General features: G+C 43.0%; 5 protein-coding genes across 7 annotated transcripts; 1 reads left to right on the forward strand and 4 right to left on the reverse strand.

The window, feature by feature from the left end:
* Positions 1 to 337: 337 nt before the first annotated feature.
* LOC115770670 lies at positions 338 to 2,041 on the reverse strand. Its single transcript, XM_030716038.1, has 4 exons — positions 1,766 to 2,041; positions 1,220 to 1,713; positions 782 to 1,148; positions 338 to 714 (listed from the first exon to the last, which is right to left on the reverse strand). The coding sequence occupies exons 1-4, from the start codon at positions 1,962 to 1,964 to the stop codon at positions 518 to 520; spliced, it is 1,257 nt and encodes a 418-aa protein (XP_030571898.1). The 5' UTR covers positions 1,965 to 2,041; the 3' UTR covers positions 338 to 517.
* A 1,048-nt stretch (positions 2,042 to 3,089) lies between these two features.
* On the reverse strand, positions 3,090 to 4,580 carry LOC115770689. 2 transcript variants are annotated; one of them, XM_030716081.1, is made up of 3 exons: positions 4,316 to 4,579; positions 3,380 to 4,246; positions 3,090 to 3,319 (listed from the first exon to the last, which is right to left on the reverse strand). In XM_030716081.1, exons 1-3 carry the CDS (start codon positions 4,518 to 4,520, stop codon positions 3,117 to 3,119), a joined length of 1,275 nt encoding a protein of 424 aa, XP_030571941.1. In that variant the 5' UTR covers positions 4,521 to 4,579; the 3' UTR covers positions 3,090 to 3,116. The 2 variants fall into 2 exon arrangements, with proteins under 2 accessions (XP_030571941.1, XP_030571942.1); XM_030716082.1 differs by lacking the exon at positions 3,380 to 4,246 and having other exon boundaries at positions 4,316 to 4,580.
* A 1,928-nt stretch (positions 4,581 to 6,508) lies between these two features.
* LOC115770701 lies at positions 6,509 to 8,212 on the reverse strand. The gene is made up of 4 exons (XM_030716095.1): positions 7,996 to 8,212; positions 7,418 to 7,917; positions 6,925 to 7,288; positions 6,509 to 6,814 (listed from the first exon to the last, which is right to left on the reverse strand). Exons 1-4 carry the CDS (start codon positions 8,168 to 8,170, stop codon positions 6,624 to 6,626), a joined length of 1,230 nt encoding a protein of 409 aa, XP_030571955.1. The 5' UTR covers positions 8,171 to 8,212; the 3' UTR covers positions 6,509 to 6,623.
* A 360-nt stretch (positions 8,213 to 8,572) lies between these two features.
* Positions 8,573 to 12,093, reverse strand: LOC115770822 (zinc finger protein Xfin). Of its 2 annotated transcripts, none has more exons than XM_030716244.1 (6): positions 11,881 to 12,084; positions 11,235 to 11,812; positions 10,928 to 11,176; positions 10,029 to 10,866; positions 9,415 to 9,966; positions 8,573 to 9,355 (listed from the first exon to the last, which is right to left on the reverse strand). In XM_030716244.1, the coding sequence occupies exons 1-6, from the start codon at positions 11,998 to 12,000 to the stop codon at positions 8,828 to 8,830; spliced, it is 2,865 nt and encodes a 954-aa protein (XP_030572104.1). In that variant the 5' UTR covers positions 12,001 to 12,084; the 3' UTR covers positions 8,573 to 8,827. The 2 variants fall into 2 exon arrangements, with proteins under 2 accessions (XP_030572104.1, XP_030572105.1); XM_030716245.1 differs by lacking the exon at positions 8,573 to 9,355 and having other exon boundaries at positions 9,572 to 9,654; positions 9,717 to 9,966; positions 11,881 to 12,093.
* Positions 12,094 to 12,218: 125 nt separating this feature from the next.
* Positions 12,219 to 17,120, forward strand: LOC115770947 (zinc finger protein Xfin). The gene is made up of 5 exons (XM_030716407.1): positions 12,219 to 12,399; positions 12,455 to 12,819; positions 12,879 to 12,962; positions 13,017 to 14,613; positions 14,666 to 17,120. Exons 1-5 carry the CDS (start codon positions 12,271 to 12,273, stop codon positions 16,901 to 16,903), a joined length of 4,413 nt encoding a protein of 1,470 aa, XP_030572267.1. The 5' UTR covers positions 12,219 to 12,270; the 3' UTR covers positions 16,904 to 17,120.
* The last annotated feature ends 78 nt before the right edge of the window (positions 17,121 to 17,198 follow it).

Consider the following 17,198-nt stretch of genomic DNA (forward strand, 5'->3'; position numbering starts at 1 on the left):
AAGTGTTTTTTCATACTACAACTTAATTTTCGAGCGATCGTTCCTATGGCAGCTATATGATATAGTGGTCCGATCCCGCTGGTTTTGACATAGCACATATGTGCGTGCAACAGAAAGAGGAATTTCTGCAAAGTTTCATTAAGATAGCTTTAAAACTGAGAGACTAGTTCGCATAGAAACAGACAGACGGACAGACGGACATGACTCTATCGACTCGGCTGTTGATGCTGAACAAGAATATATATACTTTATGGGGTCGGAGATGTCTCCTTCTATGCGTTGCACATTTCACGACAAATTTATAATACCCTCTGCTTTTTGTATCCCAACACAAAACATCATTTTATTAATACTTGAGTAAATTTCTTATCAACGTAGAAAACATGTACAGGTCACGTTGTCACGCCAAATATAATTTTTTAAGTTGTGACTCATGGGAACTAGTAGCGCGAAAATTCACCTATCGATCACTTGATATGTGCTTTATATATTACATATTCATAGATACAAATGCATATCAGAATCCTTCAAGGGCTCCACGATTCAACAACCAAGGCAATATTGCCTGGATATGCTTACGATATCGTGGATTGGTATAGAGCAAGGTCTTAAAGTCGGTGGCTTCTGTAGAGTCGCTGAGGAAGTTCTCAAAGCTGGCCGTTTCTGTGGGATCGACCAGAACGGCGCTCATAACACCTGTGGCGGTCAGGTAACCTAGAAAATAATAGTAAAATTGATCAGATAAAGTCATAAAATATAATTATACGTATAATAAACGTACCCCAGAAGCCATACTTGTAGAGCGTCATGTGCAATTCGCGTAGTGTGGGCAGAGTTTTTGGATACTTCAGTGTCTTTAGGTTTTCAACAAGACTATCATGATAGAACTTGATGTAGTGATCGAATTTCGTCAGCTTATCCTCGAGCTTAGTTGAGGACAGGAGGAAGTAGTATAAATCCTGTGCTACTACGCCCCACTTCGGAATTTGGAAATCGACCAGACATATGTCCTTGATTTTGCCAAAGGCGTCGTGCGAAAACATCATATTGTTGCTCCAAAAGTCGCCATGATTCAGAACATTAAAGTTATTGTTATCTACCTTGGCCATTTTGAACATGTAATCAGTGATGCTAGGCTCCAACGCTTTCTAAAAGACGATTTAAAAAATCAAGAAATGTCATCACGATTTTGTTGAGTATTCTCCTTTGCTCCACTTACCAGTTTTTCTATATAGTCCTCGTTTCCTTCATACATCTTAATGCTGCTAATAAAGTTCTTTGCTAAGCTTCTATTCATCTCAGCCAACATTGGCCGCAGTTCCTCCTTGAAGAAACCAACTGTCATGTTCTCTGGATAGGCTCCCTTGGTGGCAACACGCATCGCGGAAGCGGCATGCCACATGGATAACCTTTTCAGAGCACACTCTGTATGTTCCTGATCCAAACCCTCTGTGCGATTAGTGTTTTTAAATCCCCTGGGTGCCAGATCCTCAAGCAGTATGTAATCTGATTTAGCGCCCTTCAGCTCATAGGCCTTGGCACCGAATTTCACCTCCACTCCGGCGTCTCGATAAATTTGTTCCAGCTCGGGCACAATCGTCTTGTACATGGTTAACTCAGTCGAAAATATATTGTTGCCCTCCATCATCTTTTTATAGATCTCCATTTGATGCGGCAGCTTAAGCATATAGGAAACTGATTTCTCCTTGCCATCTGTAATTGTTTTCGATATGAGTTAGCAGATATAAGATATCAGCTCACCTACCCTCCAATTCGACTTCTATATTCAAACGCAACATGATCGTCGCATAGTTTTCACCTGCTGCCGATCCGCTGTCGGCCTTAAAGCTCTTGATTTTTGAGAACCCCTTAACCGATTCTCTCAGCACATCCACAAAAAGTTCGGCCTGCACCCAGTCGGGCACATTGCTGGCTGTGGGATCGGGTTTTGATTCTGTCGCCATTTTCAGTTGATAATTGAACTATTAAATTTATGACAGAATCGTTGCGTTGCGCAGTTGTGTTTCCTGTAGTTAACAGCACGTTTCTAATAATTCTCTAGCTTTTGCGCAGCGTTTATTTATACTACTCGCCGCCAGCCGTAAGCCTCAAATGTTGAAAACTTGCAAAGCTTTCTGGCCCTCTCTATATACATATGATTACATTCTGAATTTCGTTAAAGTTGTTCAGAATTTTCAGAGAGCTTTCCCATTGACTGTTTGTGTTCTTGGGGCTCTCTGTGGCTGCTTCGGAGCTTAGATATTAGTGTGCGGTGCATTGACCTCAACGTTAAACATTTTCCATTTTACCATTTTTAGTATTGGTTATATTGTGAAATATGTATAGCACTGATAATGAGTATATATGTATGAGTACTTGTTATTATTGTTTACTACTATGAATTGTGCAATTCCACTTCACCATTATATAACAACTTATTGTCCTGATTGTCTGACTGATTGATGACCAACGCACCGATCAAATCGTATGTGATTAAATTTATTGTAGTTACATTATATGCTTAAGATGCGCGCTAAGGCGAGGCTCTGGGAAAAGTTACGTAAGCCCATTTTATGATAATTTTTTTTAAAAATCTTTGTCTTAATTAATTCGAAAGATGTTCCACATATTTCGAAAAATCTATCCCTTATGGGTTACGGGCTTAAATTCATTTCTAAGGATCGTCATGAAAATTCAAAATATAAAAACATATTCAATTATGAAGCCCAATGTGTTTGGGTATAAGTCTGCTACCTAGACTCTCAGTCTTTCGCGGTAATAATCTAATTTTCGGTTGTATTTGGGATACTGTGTTATAAACGTGAACCACACACAAGATAATACTTGACTAAATCTGTTGTTAAAAATAATTTTCAGTTTCAACAGAGATATTAAACCAATATTTTAAATCAATAATTAGTTATTGTTTTTTATGAACTAACGTGTTTAGTCATGACTCGCACTTATAGATAAGCACGCACTCTTATTAAGTGCCATACTACAAACAGAAATCATTTATTGAAAAAATCCATGCATCTAACAGTATATATGTCTAATAGAAAAACAAATATTGTGAAATAAAATGTTGGAGTAACTTTATTGATAGCACTTATTTTTTATCTAAGCTCAGTTTGAAAAGCACCGCGATTTTGTAGCCAAGGCAGGACAAGCTTTAAATGCTCTTTATATATCTTTCCGGAGTATAAGAGGGTTCTAAATTCCTCAGCCTCTGGCGTATTGGAAAATAAGTTATCAAAGCTTGCGGTTTGGGTGTCCTCCAGTAAACTGCCAGCCATGACACCACACACCGTCCAATACCCTGTAAATAAGAGAACGTTAGGAGGCTGCTAAGGGGTGTTTCAGCTTGCGAAGCACCCACCCCAAATACCATTTTTTATGAGTGACGTGTGTATGTCTATAAGACTGGGTAGTTTTTTGCTGTAGTTCAATAGCTTCAAGTGCTTTATCAACTGGTCGTAATATTGTTTTATAAAATAATCAAATTTGTTTAACTTAAGCTCCAATTTCGGCGATGATAACAGGAAATAAAGTAAGTCGAATGCAACGCTGCCATATTTACACATTTGATAGTCAACGAGATAAGAATCTAATAGTTTTCCCGTTGCTCTATCATAGAGGAACATTATGTTGCTCAGCCAGCAATCAGAGTGGTTCAACACATTGAACTCGTTTGGATCGACAGCGCCGACTTGTAGAATTTTTGCTGTAATGTGACCAGCCATATTTTTGATATCATCGTAGTAGGCCTCATGTCCTTCGATTGTTTTCAGGGACTTCAGAACGTAAGGTATCATGTTATCTGTCAGTTTGCTTATGAAATCTTTGCCATCCTCGTTAAAAACACTCTCGGACATGTGGACGGGATAGGGTCCAATTGTGTCTACCCGAACAGCCGAAGCGGCATGCCATTGCGCGAGTTTTGTGAGCAGGCACAGGGTATGCTCCTCATCCACCCCTGCCTGGCGATGGACCGATTGAAATCCTTTTGGTTTCAGATCCTCTAGTAGTACGTGCTCATATGGTATGTCAAGTTTATAGCACTTAGCACCAAACTCAACCTCTAAGCCAACATTGCTATAAAGCTGCTTAAACTCCTGCACATATATCATGAACATATCCCGTTCCATATCGAATATGCTAAACTTGTTCTTCCCAAGGGTTTCCTGATATGAGTCCGAAACGTGCGGTATTTTCAGCATATACGATATTGATTTGGTTGTGTCATCTACATAGATTATATATGAATATCAGTTTTCCCCAAAAGTCTTATCAAATGTCTTCTACCCCCACCTACCTCTTAGTTCCACTTCGAGCTCAATGCGGAGCATAACCGTGGCATAATTATCACCAGGTTTTGTGCCCGGCATGGCTTTAAATGATTTTATTGCTTTGAAGCCCTGAAAGGTATCTTTAAGCAGCTGCTCAAAAAGTTCGGCCTTTAACCATTCGGGAAGTTTGACCTGCACATCATTTGTTGTGATTTGACTGTTTGATGACATTTTTAAGACTCTTTAAGCAAATGCAAGTCGGTTGTAGTCAGTGCGATTTCCGTGGAAGAACTGTGGCAGTAGAACAATTAACCGGTTTATATACGAACAATTTTAAAGAGCTTAAAGCTCCTGAAGCTTTTTTGTTACTGTCGGTATTTCACCATACATTTTAACGATCTATTGAGATGATAGAAATTATTAAAATCGTTGAATGTTTTTTTAGGCGGTTCCATTCAGAGATCAAAGCTGAAATAGAACTGATTTTGGCGGCTGGTAGGATGTAAGCCGTTTATTTCTAACGTACAGTAATCATTTATACAAACAAAATCGATTGTTAAGATTTAGACGCGTTTTAGTCTTTTCTCCTAGTTTTTTTTTTTTTTCTTTTAGTACGCAAGTTCTGATAGGTTATATAAATTCTTGCGTTATTAACTACTTATTTATACATTTTTTTTTTTTTTTTTTTTTTTGGTTTTTGATTGTATTAAAAATATACATTTATCATCAGTCAGAAGAACTGAATTATTCTAGCTTAACTGATTCAAAATTGTTCCTATACTTTTCCATATAATACACTAGACTATATCGCCAAGGCACCACGATTGAGTAGCCAAGGTATTACGACCAAAATATGCTTGCAAAAGCGCGCATCGAATTGATCAGGTTCTTAGACTCATTGCTTTGTGTGGAGTCGCTGAGGAACATCTCAAGATTGGCATCTGCTGAAGGATCCAAAAGAACGGCTGTCATAATGCCCGTATCTCCCGAAGGCAAGGATTTTTGGCAAGGTTTTCATGATAGAACTTGACATAGTGATCAAATTTTCTCAGCATATCCTTGGATTTGGCTGAGGACAGCAGAAAGGGGTACAAATCTTGAGCTACGGTTCCGTACTTTGGCATTTGGAAATCCATCCTTGGTTGATAGATCCTCCAGCAGTATATAATCCATTTTGGGATCCTGTAGTTCATAGGATTTAGCACCGAATTTCACCTCCGGCATCGCAATAGATTTGCTTCAGCTCGGGAATGTAGATAATGTAGATAGATATTATTGTGCTCCATCATTTTTTGGCAAAGTTCCATTCAATGTGTCACCTTATGCATGTAGGACACCGACATTTCCTTGCCATCTACAAGATGTAAAGACTGTTTGAGTGCAATCCTATGTCCTTCTAAGCATAAATCACCATACCTTCTAGCTCTACTACGATGATCAGACGCTGCCGCCGCTGGTCACCTGCTGCCGAGCCACTCTCCGCTTTGAATCTTTTGATTTTGGATGAATCGACAAATGAATCGGGCTGCACCCAATCCGGCACTTTGGTGGACTTCGTATTTGACAATTGTTGTGAAATATCTCGCTGTGTTTTCTGTACTATCAAAGAACACTTATTTGCTTTCTGACTTTTCCAGCTCTATATGTATGTTCAAACATTGACGTACATAGATCTGTGTATACTTGTTAGCGTGATACGAAATAAGCTTTTTGTGCGTTTTACAAGCAGATTGTAGGTTCTTTAGATTTAGCAGCTTTCGATTCACCTCTGTTGCTCTCTCTCTCTCTCTCTCTCTCTCTCTCTCTCTCTCTCTCTCTCTCTCTCGTTTTTATTTGTTTGCTGCTCTTAGTTTTGCTCTTCAACGTTGTATATGAAACAAAGAAGATTTGCAAGTTCTACAAAAAAGTTTTGATTCAACTAAAACTCTCTCTCTCGTCATTAGCTACGCTCTGCGAATCAACGTAGCAAAACAAACATGTTATATGATTATAATATATGGTATGCGATGGTAAAATACAGTTATCACTCCATAAGACGAATTTGGAAAACATAGTTTCACCACAGTTATCTTTCTCATTTCCTCATTAGGCTTTTTATGATCAACCCAAACAAAATTATAAAAACAAAATAGTTTAATAAATTGTCTTCATGTATAAAAAGCTATATATGTATATTTTTTTGTATTAAAAAACAAATTTTTTGTATACATTGATAAATTAAATTAATTGTGTCCCGCCTTTTGTGTTATAATTATTAATATTAGTATTACTTAAAGTGGTAAAGAATATGTGCTTTGGATAAGACGTCGATTGAGAGTTGGACCCTTTGTGTATTCAGGTAATATAGCCTCTTTCCATAAGCCAGGGTAATATGAGTTTGATTTGCCTTACATAACTGGGATTCAAAAGCAATTTACGCTTGAAGTTCATAGCCGTTTCCGAGTCGCCCATAAAGTTCGCAATGTTAGAGTCCGGACTGGGGGGAAACAGTGTTACGGGCAGCATTCGCTGAGCGCATACAAATGCTATAATTGTTAGAAAAATACCGAAAAATACCGAAAAATCAATGATGAAGTCAGCAGTCAAGGCAATTATGGAATCAAACAAAATATGTGCATTGAATTCAACAACCTACCCCAAAGACTATTCTTGCGAAGATTCGTTTGCAATTCTGTTAATGTGGGCAGTTTCCTGGCATATTTCAACAGCTCCAGATGTGCTACAAGCTCTCGATGATAATACTCTACGAAATCATCGAATTTCTCCAATTTAATGTGAATATTTGGCGTTGTCATCAACAGACAGAACAAGTCGTGGGCGGGTGTTCCATACTTCGGCAATTGAAAGTCCACAAAACAAATGTCCTGAATATTGCCCGAATTCAATTGGAAGAGAAAATTGTTGCACCAGAAATCCCCATGATTGAGCACATTAAATTCGGTTTTATTAATGCGACCAAAATCCATATACAAGTCCGTCATGCGATCTGTGTAGTTGGTCTGAAATACATGAAAGAATTTTAGAAACTCATGCTATTGCTAACATTCACAGAAAAATACTCTGATCAGCTGATCAGGGGGTTAAAATGTTGAAGCTAAAGTAATAATATACGACGTTTCTCTTCTTACTATCAACTGCTGTTGACCCGGCTCCAGATTGTACAGCTGCAGGCATTCCAAAAAGGGCACATTGAATGTTACATTTGCTTGCTCTATCCATTTGTAACTCTCGGGCGAAATGTAGCTCTTTTGATACTTCTCTTCATAGTCTCCCAGCTCGACTACTCTCTGGGCGGATGCAGCATGCCATTGAGCCAACTTTTTGAGCACTGCTTTTATTTCCGTTTGACCCAGACCAAACATGCGCTCCAGATTTATATAGCCCTGCATGCGCAGATCCTCCATCAGTATGTAGTCGCAGTTTGGAGAGTTTTCGGTGAACTTCAGATGCGCTGGCTTAAACCTTATCGCCAGTTTTGTATGCCGGGCATAGAGCTCTTCTAGCTCGGGCACTAGACGCTCGTACATATCAACCTCCGTGATAAACAAGTCATGGAAATCGTGCTCATCGCCACGATCATTGACCAACGGTATTTTCAATATGTAACTCATATCTTTAGAGCTTTTATCTGCTTGTAAATATATAATATAAGTCTGAGTTGCCTCTCTATATGCATACATAAAATATATATATATCACTGACCCACCTTTTAGTCGCATCACAATGCCAATGCGCAGCACAATTGTCAGATAGTTTTCCCCGCCGCTAATCGCGGCGGTGCACTCAAATTTTTGGATTGTGTCAAAATCATTATAATTTTGTTTTAGTAGACCACTAAAAAGATGCTGATTTACCCATTCCGGTGCATCGACAGACGACATTTGTTATTGTAATTCTTTTATCAGTGTGCTGCGATCATGTATAGCGCTTCCAACGATCGGACTGCAACTGAGCGAAAGCTTCTCTGCTGAGCGTTAAATAGATACCACATCTTCAAAAAGCTCAAGAGAGATTCGTAAGCTGTTGTTACTGCTGCTCATAAATAATATTTAAATATTTATCAGCTGAATAACAAAATATTCTACAGCTGTTATTAATTATTATTGTAATTTCCGCTTATTAGTTAGCCCTGCGCAATAGCTCTCATTTTTCAAAGAACTAGAGACTTACCCAAAAATTTTTAATTATTTTGATTTAAAGTTGTAGTTTGCAATCATATTTGTCGAGAATAATAAGCAAGTGCTGCGTTTAATGGTTATTGTAATTAGATATTACTTTTTTTATTCTCCTTTGCATGAAGTGTCGTCTTTGTCACACTTGAAAGCCTTTTGTCAGGGATATTAAATAGGATCAACCTAGAATATATATTTATGACTTGTAACTTTCTAAGGAGGAAATGCCTTGAAATGCGATATATTTTTTGAGACATTACTTGATTTTTTTTGCTTGGGCATTACTTAATTTAATTGATTTATTGTAAGCATTTAAACATGCAATGTTTTTATTTGGTAATTTGTTCAGTTTGGGTTTAATTATATTTAGCGCTTAACGCTATGCATGTAAACATGTCGTCTAAGCTTATCCGGTCGGGCAAAGTCCTTGGCACAGAACGTGCACTGATAGGGTCGCTCACCCGTATGCTTGCGGCGATGCACCTTTAGTTCGTAATGCACTGTAAAGGACATGTCACAGAGATCGCATTTAAATGGCTTCTCGCCGTTATGACGACGCATGTGAATGTTGAGCTTGTTGGGCGTCAGAGATTCCAGGCCACATAGTGAGCAGAGGTACTTCTTGCCTGGATTCTTTTTAGCGACATGCATGTCGCGTATGTGCTTATCCAGGCTTGGCTGCACTACGAAGGAGCGCCAGCAGTGTGGACATTGATATCTGAAACGCCTACTTCGCTTGATCGTAACGGGCGCCTGATTGGATGATTTGGGGTGTTGACTGGACATATGCTGTTCCAGATTTTCGCGCCACATAAATTTGTACCCGCAGCGTGAGCACTTGAATTTCTTTTCCTGGTTGAGGCACTGCGTGCGCAAATGCTGCTCCAGCACGGACTACAAAAGCGGTAAAAATATTACCACATTGTTTGTGACCCTGAACGGGATAAACTCACCTTGTCAACGGTCTTGTAAATACAATGCTCACAGGAATATGGCAACTTGTCGAAGGTGTGTAGGGAATACTGATGCTCGCTCATGTCGCGCCGTCGTTGAAAATTCATATCACATAGCGCACATTTATATGATCTACCAGAGCCCGCCGAATCATTGTCGCTTTCGTCCGTTTCATCTAGCAGCAACTCAAAGCCTTCTTCAGTGCTTATCATATAGTTTGTGGCCTGTTCACTGTGCGCCTGCATTGAGAAGTGCCGTCGCAGATCAGCAATGCTAACAAACTGCATGTCGCATAGCTTACAAATGATGGTCTTGGGTCCGGATGCCTTGGCGGCATCTGCTAGCAGAGTCTCTGCCAAGGGCAGATCCTCGCCGCTAAAGCCGTGACGCTGCACATGCTTGTGCAACAGCGCAGGGCGATAGAAGGTGCGTGTGCACCAGCGGCAGGGTAAAAGCTCGTTGCTGACATCGTGATGCATTAGTTTGTGCTTGGTCACAGCGCTCTTATCCTGAAAGCTGCGCGAGCATTGATCACAGGGATATGTGTCTTGCTGTAATGTAAAACATTTATTTATGATTACACTCAGCACATATAATATAAAAAAAAATCCACCTTGTTTTTGTGCTCCACAAGATGCGCGCGTAAATTGCGCCGCCAGAAGAAGCGCTGCGGACACTTATCGCACATGAAGCGCTTAAGCGTATTCTGGCAAAGTTTGAGCGTATGGTGATCCAGAAGCTTGGCGCTCAGGAAACGTGAATCACAACGCTGGCAGACATGTGGCGCCTCCAGCCACGTGTGCTCTTGTCTATGATGCTCGTGCAATTGATATTTGCGTGGCCACACAGCGGAGGGCGATTCACATAGCTCACAGGCATAACTGTGCCGTTCGACAACATCCCCTTCTCCATCGCTATCTGTGTCCGAGCTATCCAGATTCATCTCGTAGCGAGCCTCATTCGTTATGGAGTAGTAGCGCCCGTACATTCCCACCTTCAGATCATTAAAAATGCGCCGCTTTAAGCCAGCAACTGTGGATTCTACGGCTGTTTTGTAGAAGCCCTCGGCAATGCGCTCAATGGGCTCGCCATGGGCTTCGAATGTAAAGTCTTTGGGGTGCGCCTTTAAATGCTCGCGCAGCTCGCGAAGTTTGATAAATGTGCGCAGACAGATCATGCATTGAATCTCCTTTGAGCCATTCGGCTTGCAGCGATGCAAATCAAAGCCTTTGACACGTCGATCGATGCGGGAGGGCTTTAAAATGGCAGGTGTATCTGCTGTATATCTGGAGGTAGCCGCTTCGTCCTCGTCTTCATCAGAATCCTGGTAAGCCTTGTGCTCGTTGTGTTTGTGCTTTATGAGACTTACAATGTATTTATAAGACTTGTCGCATTGATCGCACTTGTAGTAATTGTCTACACTGGAGTTGTCGGTATCTTCATCGGGTATGCTATGCAAAGATGCAAATAACGAAGATGCAAATTAAGGATAAACGTGGGATATTAACTTACTTGATCTCTTTAATGATGCTATGCACAAGAGAATCTGTGCTAGAGGGCTTCGAGTGCTGACGCTGTGATCCTCTCGAATTAAGAGTTTCTTCTGTACTGGAATTGCTACATCCAATCGACTTAGACTTCGCTGCCAGCTGGCTGGAAACGTGTGCCTTGTGCTTGTGCTTAATGAGCAGCATAATGTACTTGTAGGATTTGTCGCATTGATCACACTTGTAATAGTTATCGACTGATTCATTGTCCAAGCTAAAAAAAAGACAATTCTTAAACTCCAAATAGTATTATTAAGATAAGAAGCGCTTACTCTGCCGCGCTGCTGCGTCCTGTCATGGAGCTCTTTATCAGGTTGTGTAGAAATGGTTCTGAGTGGTGAGTCTTTTCGTCTACTTCCCCTGCTTTGGTCAGGCAGCGATTTGGACTATGATCCCTCTGCTTGTGTCTGAAGAGGTTGGTTACATATTTAAAGGCCTTGTCGCACTTATTGCACTTGTGCAGCATTGGCAATTTTGTGTGTGCTGTCCGGCGTTGCTTGAGTGGCACATCATCGTCATCATCATCATCTTCGGTATTATCAACCACAATGCTTTTCTTAATCAATGGATCAATTGGGTTGGTTGGATCTGCTGACGGCGTGACAGGCTCTGAAGGCTCTTCCATTTTAATTGTAATGCCCTCTATATCCAGCAATTGTATAGGTGTCTCTTGCAAACACTCCAAAGTGGCTATTTCGGTATCCTCCAAAGGAGATTCTCTAGACATCTTTTGAAGCCAAAGCTCATGAGTTTCACGCGCTTTCAACACAAGGTCGTACGCATTCTCTAAACTGTGAGTACAGTTGCGACAAATCCAGGGCGGCAGCTTGTCAGCTTGATCCAACGCGACCTATAGAACAACTTATTAAAAGTGCTTGTCTTATCAGCTTTACGGGTTGGGGGTGGCTTGGGGGTTACCTCAAGTTTAGTTAGCTCCAGCAGCAGTTGATTATATGTTTTATCTGCGTATTTATTCAATGGCGTCTCAATCCAATAGCGTCCATCTCCGCTTCCGCAGATTCTGCACACTCTTGTCATCCTTAAACACGATTACAATTGGCAATTGTATCTACAATTCCAATTTGCTCCGAAGTCAGTCAATTTGCCAAGTACACAAAATAGTAATGGTTTTGGGTGTGGTCACACTGTTTAATAAACAGTTGTTGGCGGCACAGCTGTGCAAATGCTTCTCGATAAGATGAGTTATCGATATTTCTATGTTCTATCCCTTACATTTGCTTCGCGTTGTCATTTTACATACCGTAATGATTTCCATTTAAGAAAGTTATTTATAGGAGTCTTAAAAGCATGTTGCCGACGGATATTTGTCGCACATGCGCGCTACAGGATGACAGCCTGCTCCCGCTAGCAACGCGCACTAATAAATATGCAAATAAAAGTTTTAGTGACATATTGCACGAATTGACGCAGAATGATGTGTGTTAAAATATTAGCCAAAGGTCAAGAAATATATTTAAATATGTGTTTTTAGCCTTTGCAGGACCATACGGATGATTGCCTGCCGCAGTATTTGTGTGGCGAATGCCTGCACAAGCTTGAAGCTGCCTATGCTTTTGTGTTGCAGGCACGGCAGGCGCAGGAGCAACTGTTGCTGCAGCTGTGCAAAGGTTCGCAAAGGCAGTGCTTAGAGGAGATGCCCATAGACATCAGGATGCAGGACATTAAAAACGAAACGGACGTTGACATAGAATCGGAGCCAAACAAAAAAACCCAAATCGAGTCACTACTGGAAGATGCTGGAGAGATTGAAGAACCAGAGATTTCTGCAGTGTCTGGTCCAGCCTTAAAATGGCAGCCGGAAAGCGATAGCGACAATACTAAGGCGGCTGTTGACGAGTAAGTTATTTGGCCGTTGCTGGTGCCTAATTTAAAGACTAAATGGCATTGGCTTACAGGCAGGACATGAAAATAAAGCCCAAGCAATTGCGGCGCAGCTTACGAAAAGTCAAACATGGTATAGTCAGCGAAAATGAAGCCTCGTAAGCAACACGAAATATTTTAATATATGATAAGTTACTATAATTGCTTTCCAGTTTTGCTAATATGAAGACCTTGACTGTCAATCGTCGTCGTGGACGTCCCGCGCGTTATCCCAAAAAAGGAAACATCAACGAGGAGGGCCGACATACGTGCGAGGTGTGCGGGAAAACATTTTCGTGGCACCGCGATATGGTACGCCATGCCCGCATACACTTCGAGCAGGCGGCCTACGTGTGCGACAGCTGCGGCAAGAGTTTTTTGCGCAAGGACAAGTATATGTTTCATCTGCGTTCGCACGAGAAGCTTGCAGCCAAATGGCAGGCATTGCAGCTGAGTAGTGAATGGCGCTTTGCAGAACGCCTCTACAGCTCGGGCCGGCTCAAGCATGTCATCTGCAAGCTGTGCGGCTTGAAGTGCCAGCGAATTCGGGAGTTACGCGATCATTTGGCGTGCCATGTCAGCATTGAAACGTTGTCCAAATTGAGCATGGAGAGTGATGTGGTCAAAGAGCAGTTTACCAACGAGCAACAGCAATTGGACTTGGTACAGATCAAGCAACAGGTGTGCGCTGACATTGCCAAGGGACGTGAGCTGCTGGACAACTATTGCGCTGTGGTCAATGCGTATGGCTATGAGCTTTGTCTCAGCGACTCGGATGAGGAATTAGCTGACTTGACGCCACAGTACCAGTGTCTGCCATGCAACACCACCTTTACGCGCAAATATCGCCTCATGCGCCACACTCTGGAGGAGCACACACATTCGGAAGCGGATGTGCCCTGGCAACGTTGTAATATTTGTCAAATTGGCTTTGTATGCGCCAAGCTGCTGGAGCAGCATCAACGCACGCAGTGCCTCAATAAACTTAAGCGTTATAGCTGCCCCAATTGTCCAGGAAAATTCATTTGGAAGCAGAATTTGAAGCAGCATGCGTGCTCCCAACGCAACGAAGTGCAAAAGGAGCAGCAAAAGCAGAAGATCGCCTACCAATTCCAATGTTGCCTCTGTGATGCCCAACTACACAGCATGGGAGGATTACGCTCTCATTTACTTACCCATCGCGATGGGCGCAGCGGTATAGATCCGGAGAAGCGGGCTGCCTTCTTTCGCACCTACTATCCCGATGGCTTTGCCTGCAACTTGTCAGAGCTGAGCGCACGCATTGCCGGCGACTTTGAGGCAGAGGATTATGGACGCTACTTCAATGCCAGCACTAGCAGTGGGCAGGAGCTGGATTTCTTTGACTCGGAAACTGATTTGAGTGATAAAGAGCAGTTGAGCTCTGTCGCTGCGCTGCATATATGTTCACTGTGTGGCGAGACCACAATACGCCGAACCCAATTGCTTGAGCATCAGCAGCAGCAGCATAGTGAGACCAGGCTGCCGCATGCCTGCGAGGACTGCGACATGAGCTTTGTAGCCGATTCCTTACTGCAACGGCATCGCCGACGTATCTGTGCCAAGCGGCATGCCAAGTATCATTGCCAGTTTTGCAGCCTGCGTTTCTACTGGCATTCCAACTATGAGCGGCATTTGATGCTGCAGCACGAGAAGGAGGATAAAACAGAGGTTACCGAAGAGCAGGAGCCTAGATTAAGAAGCAAGCGCCATCCAACAGCAGCCAAGCTGCAGTGTGGCGAGTGCGAAAAGGTATTTCAATTAGCTGAAAGATAATTCATTTATAAACTTATCCATTCCACAGGTCTTCATCTGGCCCAAGGATCTGACACGTCACAAGCGAATACATCAGCCGCAGGCGTTGGCTCAGTACGAATGCGCCCACTGTGAGCGCAAGTTCCATCGCAAGGATGGCCTTAAGTCGCATATGCGCGTGCACGGTGAACAGCAGCTGGACGGAACGATTGCCATTGATCAACCATCGTCCGTACTGCAGCACATGCCGATAGTGTTGACCCAACTTTGCCGGCCCAATGGTTGCAAGCAGATTCAGTGCATGATTTGCCTTTCGCAACACATGAAGATCGCCGATCTGCGTGCGCATTTACTCAACCATCAGTTTGAGGTGATGTTTGCGGAGGATCGTGGTAAGTCAGAAAGCATTGCAAACATTTCACGTGCTCTATATCCAGAGCTTGCCCCGCCGCTGGATCAACAACAGCTGATCAGGCGCATTCAAAGCGATGTGGCCAAGGGCCTTGAACTGGAAAGATTCATATCCATTACCAACGAGGCGGGCATTGAGCTCAGCTTGGACAGCAGCGAGACTGAAACAGATTCTGATTCTGCCGAGGCAGTTGAAAGCAGCAACGGGCGTCTCTACAGCTGTGAGCTGTGCCAACTAAAGGTACAGCGCAAGCATCAGCTTTACGCCCATCAGCTGGAGCAGCATACGTGGCAGCAGGCGACGCGTGTTTGCACCCATTGCCAGGCCAGATTTGTGAATGAGCAGCTGCTGGAGCATCATTATCGCACGCTCTGCCGAAACGCGCAACGGCGTTTTCTATGTCGCAAATGCCCATTGCGCTTTCGCTGGCGCGAGAATCTGAAGCTGCACACGGACGTAGCGCACCAAGAGGCAAGTGAAGAGCATTTAAACTTGGGCATTCAGTTGAACGGCACACATCTACTGCCTATTATTAGCTATGACTGCACCGAATGCAATCGCAGCTTTAAAATGCAAAAGGATCTCACTAGGCACACCCTGATGCATGCCCAAGAGTCGAGCATTTACCGTTGTCGCTGGTGTGCACGGCGTTTCTATCGCCTGGCCAATCTTCTGCAGCACATCGAACGTCACGGCATTAGCGCCGAGCAGCTGCCCTATGCGGAGGCGCTGCTCAATGCCAGCCGGCATCCGCATGGCCAGAAGTGCATCCAGTGCAAGGTGTGTAATATTTTCTATCCCACCATTGCCGCGCTGCGCGCCCATCTGCAATCTGCGCCAGGAGGCACACATCATGAACTTGACTCGATGCTCAACTACTCTATAACCAATCAGCTGGGATACGAGCTGCAGCTGGATGACTCGGAAACAGATGAGGAGGCCAAGCCGCCGGGTACACCCACACACTACACTTGCGGGATGTGCCAACTGCGCTGTGTGCGCAAGTTTGAACTGCATCAGCATCAACAGGCCATGCATCGACTGGAGCGCATAAGCGAGGGTTGCGATCTTTGCATATTTAAAAGCGTCTCTCCTGATCTTATCAACTATCATCGCCGTGCGCTGTGTGACAACACAGAGAAAAAGTTCAAATGCATCAAGTGCGGCTACAAGTTTATGTGGGAGGCGAATCTGCTGCAGCACGTGAAGCTGCAGCACCCCAGTAACGAGCTGCAGCAGGAAGTGACTTCCATGCTCGCAACGAAAACTTCCAGTACTGAGTGCCAGATCTTTCAGTGCGGTCAGTGTCCTAGTAAATACAATCGCAAGGATCGGCTCACAGCACACATAAAAAAATATCATTCAGCAGAAACTAGCTCCAAGTGTGCCCCAACAAAGATTGCAACAGGCGTCAAGCAGCAGAAAAGTTTTCTCTGTGCCTTTTGCGGCAAGGCGGTTAGTTCCTCATCCAATCTGATCATACACATACGACGGCATACCGGCGAGAAGCCTTTCAAGTGCGACTACTGCGACATGGCTTTTCCACGGTCGTCCGATCTGCAGTGCCATCGACGCACCCATACGGGGGAGCGGCCGCATGTCTGCACCGTTTGTCAGAAGGGCTTCGCGCGCTCCTACAAGCTGCAGCAGCACATGCGCATCCACAATGGCGAACGCCCCTACAAGTGTACTTATTGTGATAAGAGCTTCACCCAGTCGAATGACCTGACGCTGCACATACGGCGGCACACGGGCGAGCGTCCCTATCAGTGCAACACGTGCGGCGAGCGTTTTATTCAGGGCACAGCGCTCAAAAATCATCGACTACAGAATGGACACTACGAGACGGAAGCAGAACAAGCTAAAGATGTCTAAATAAGACTATGACTCTTGATTAATAGTATAAGAGTAAATAGATTGACTTTGAAGGTAAATAAAATAAAGTGAAATTGTGATAGCCTGAATTTCAAATTGAACTGCCCACCGATATTACTTTCAAAATATATCGATTAACTGCCACTGCCAAATCGAACATCGCTTCGATCGATAAATATGTCAATTATCAGCGATAGTATCGTTGAATTAAAGCATCGTCAAAGTACCGTTGTTATGGTTACATTCATAAAAACGAAGCAGGCGTTTTATTATTGGCCTAACAAAATCCAACAAA

Source organism: Drosophila novamexicana, unplaced genomic scaffold (genome assembly GCF_003285875.2).
Source record: "Drosophila novamexicana strain 15010-1031.04,08,12 unplaced genomic scaffold, DnovRS2.1 tig00004560-arrow-pilon, whole genome shotgun sequence".
NCBI classification, from domain to species: Eukaryota; Metazoa; Arthropoda; class Insecta; order Diptera; family Drosophilidae; genus Drosophila; species Drosophila novamexicana.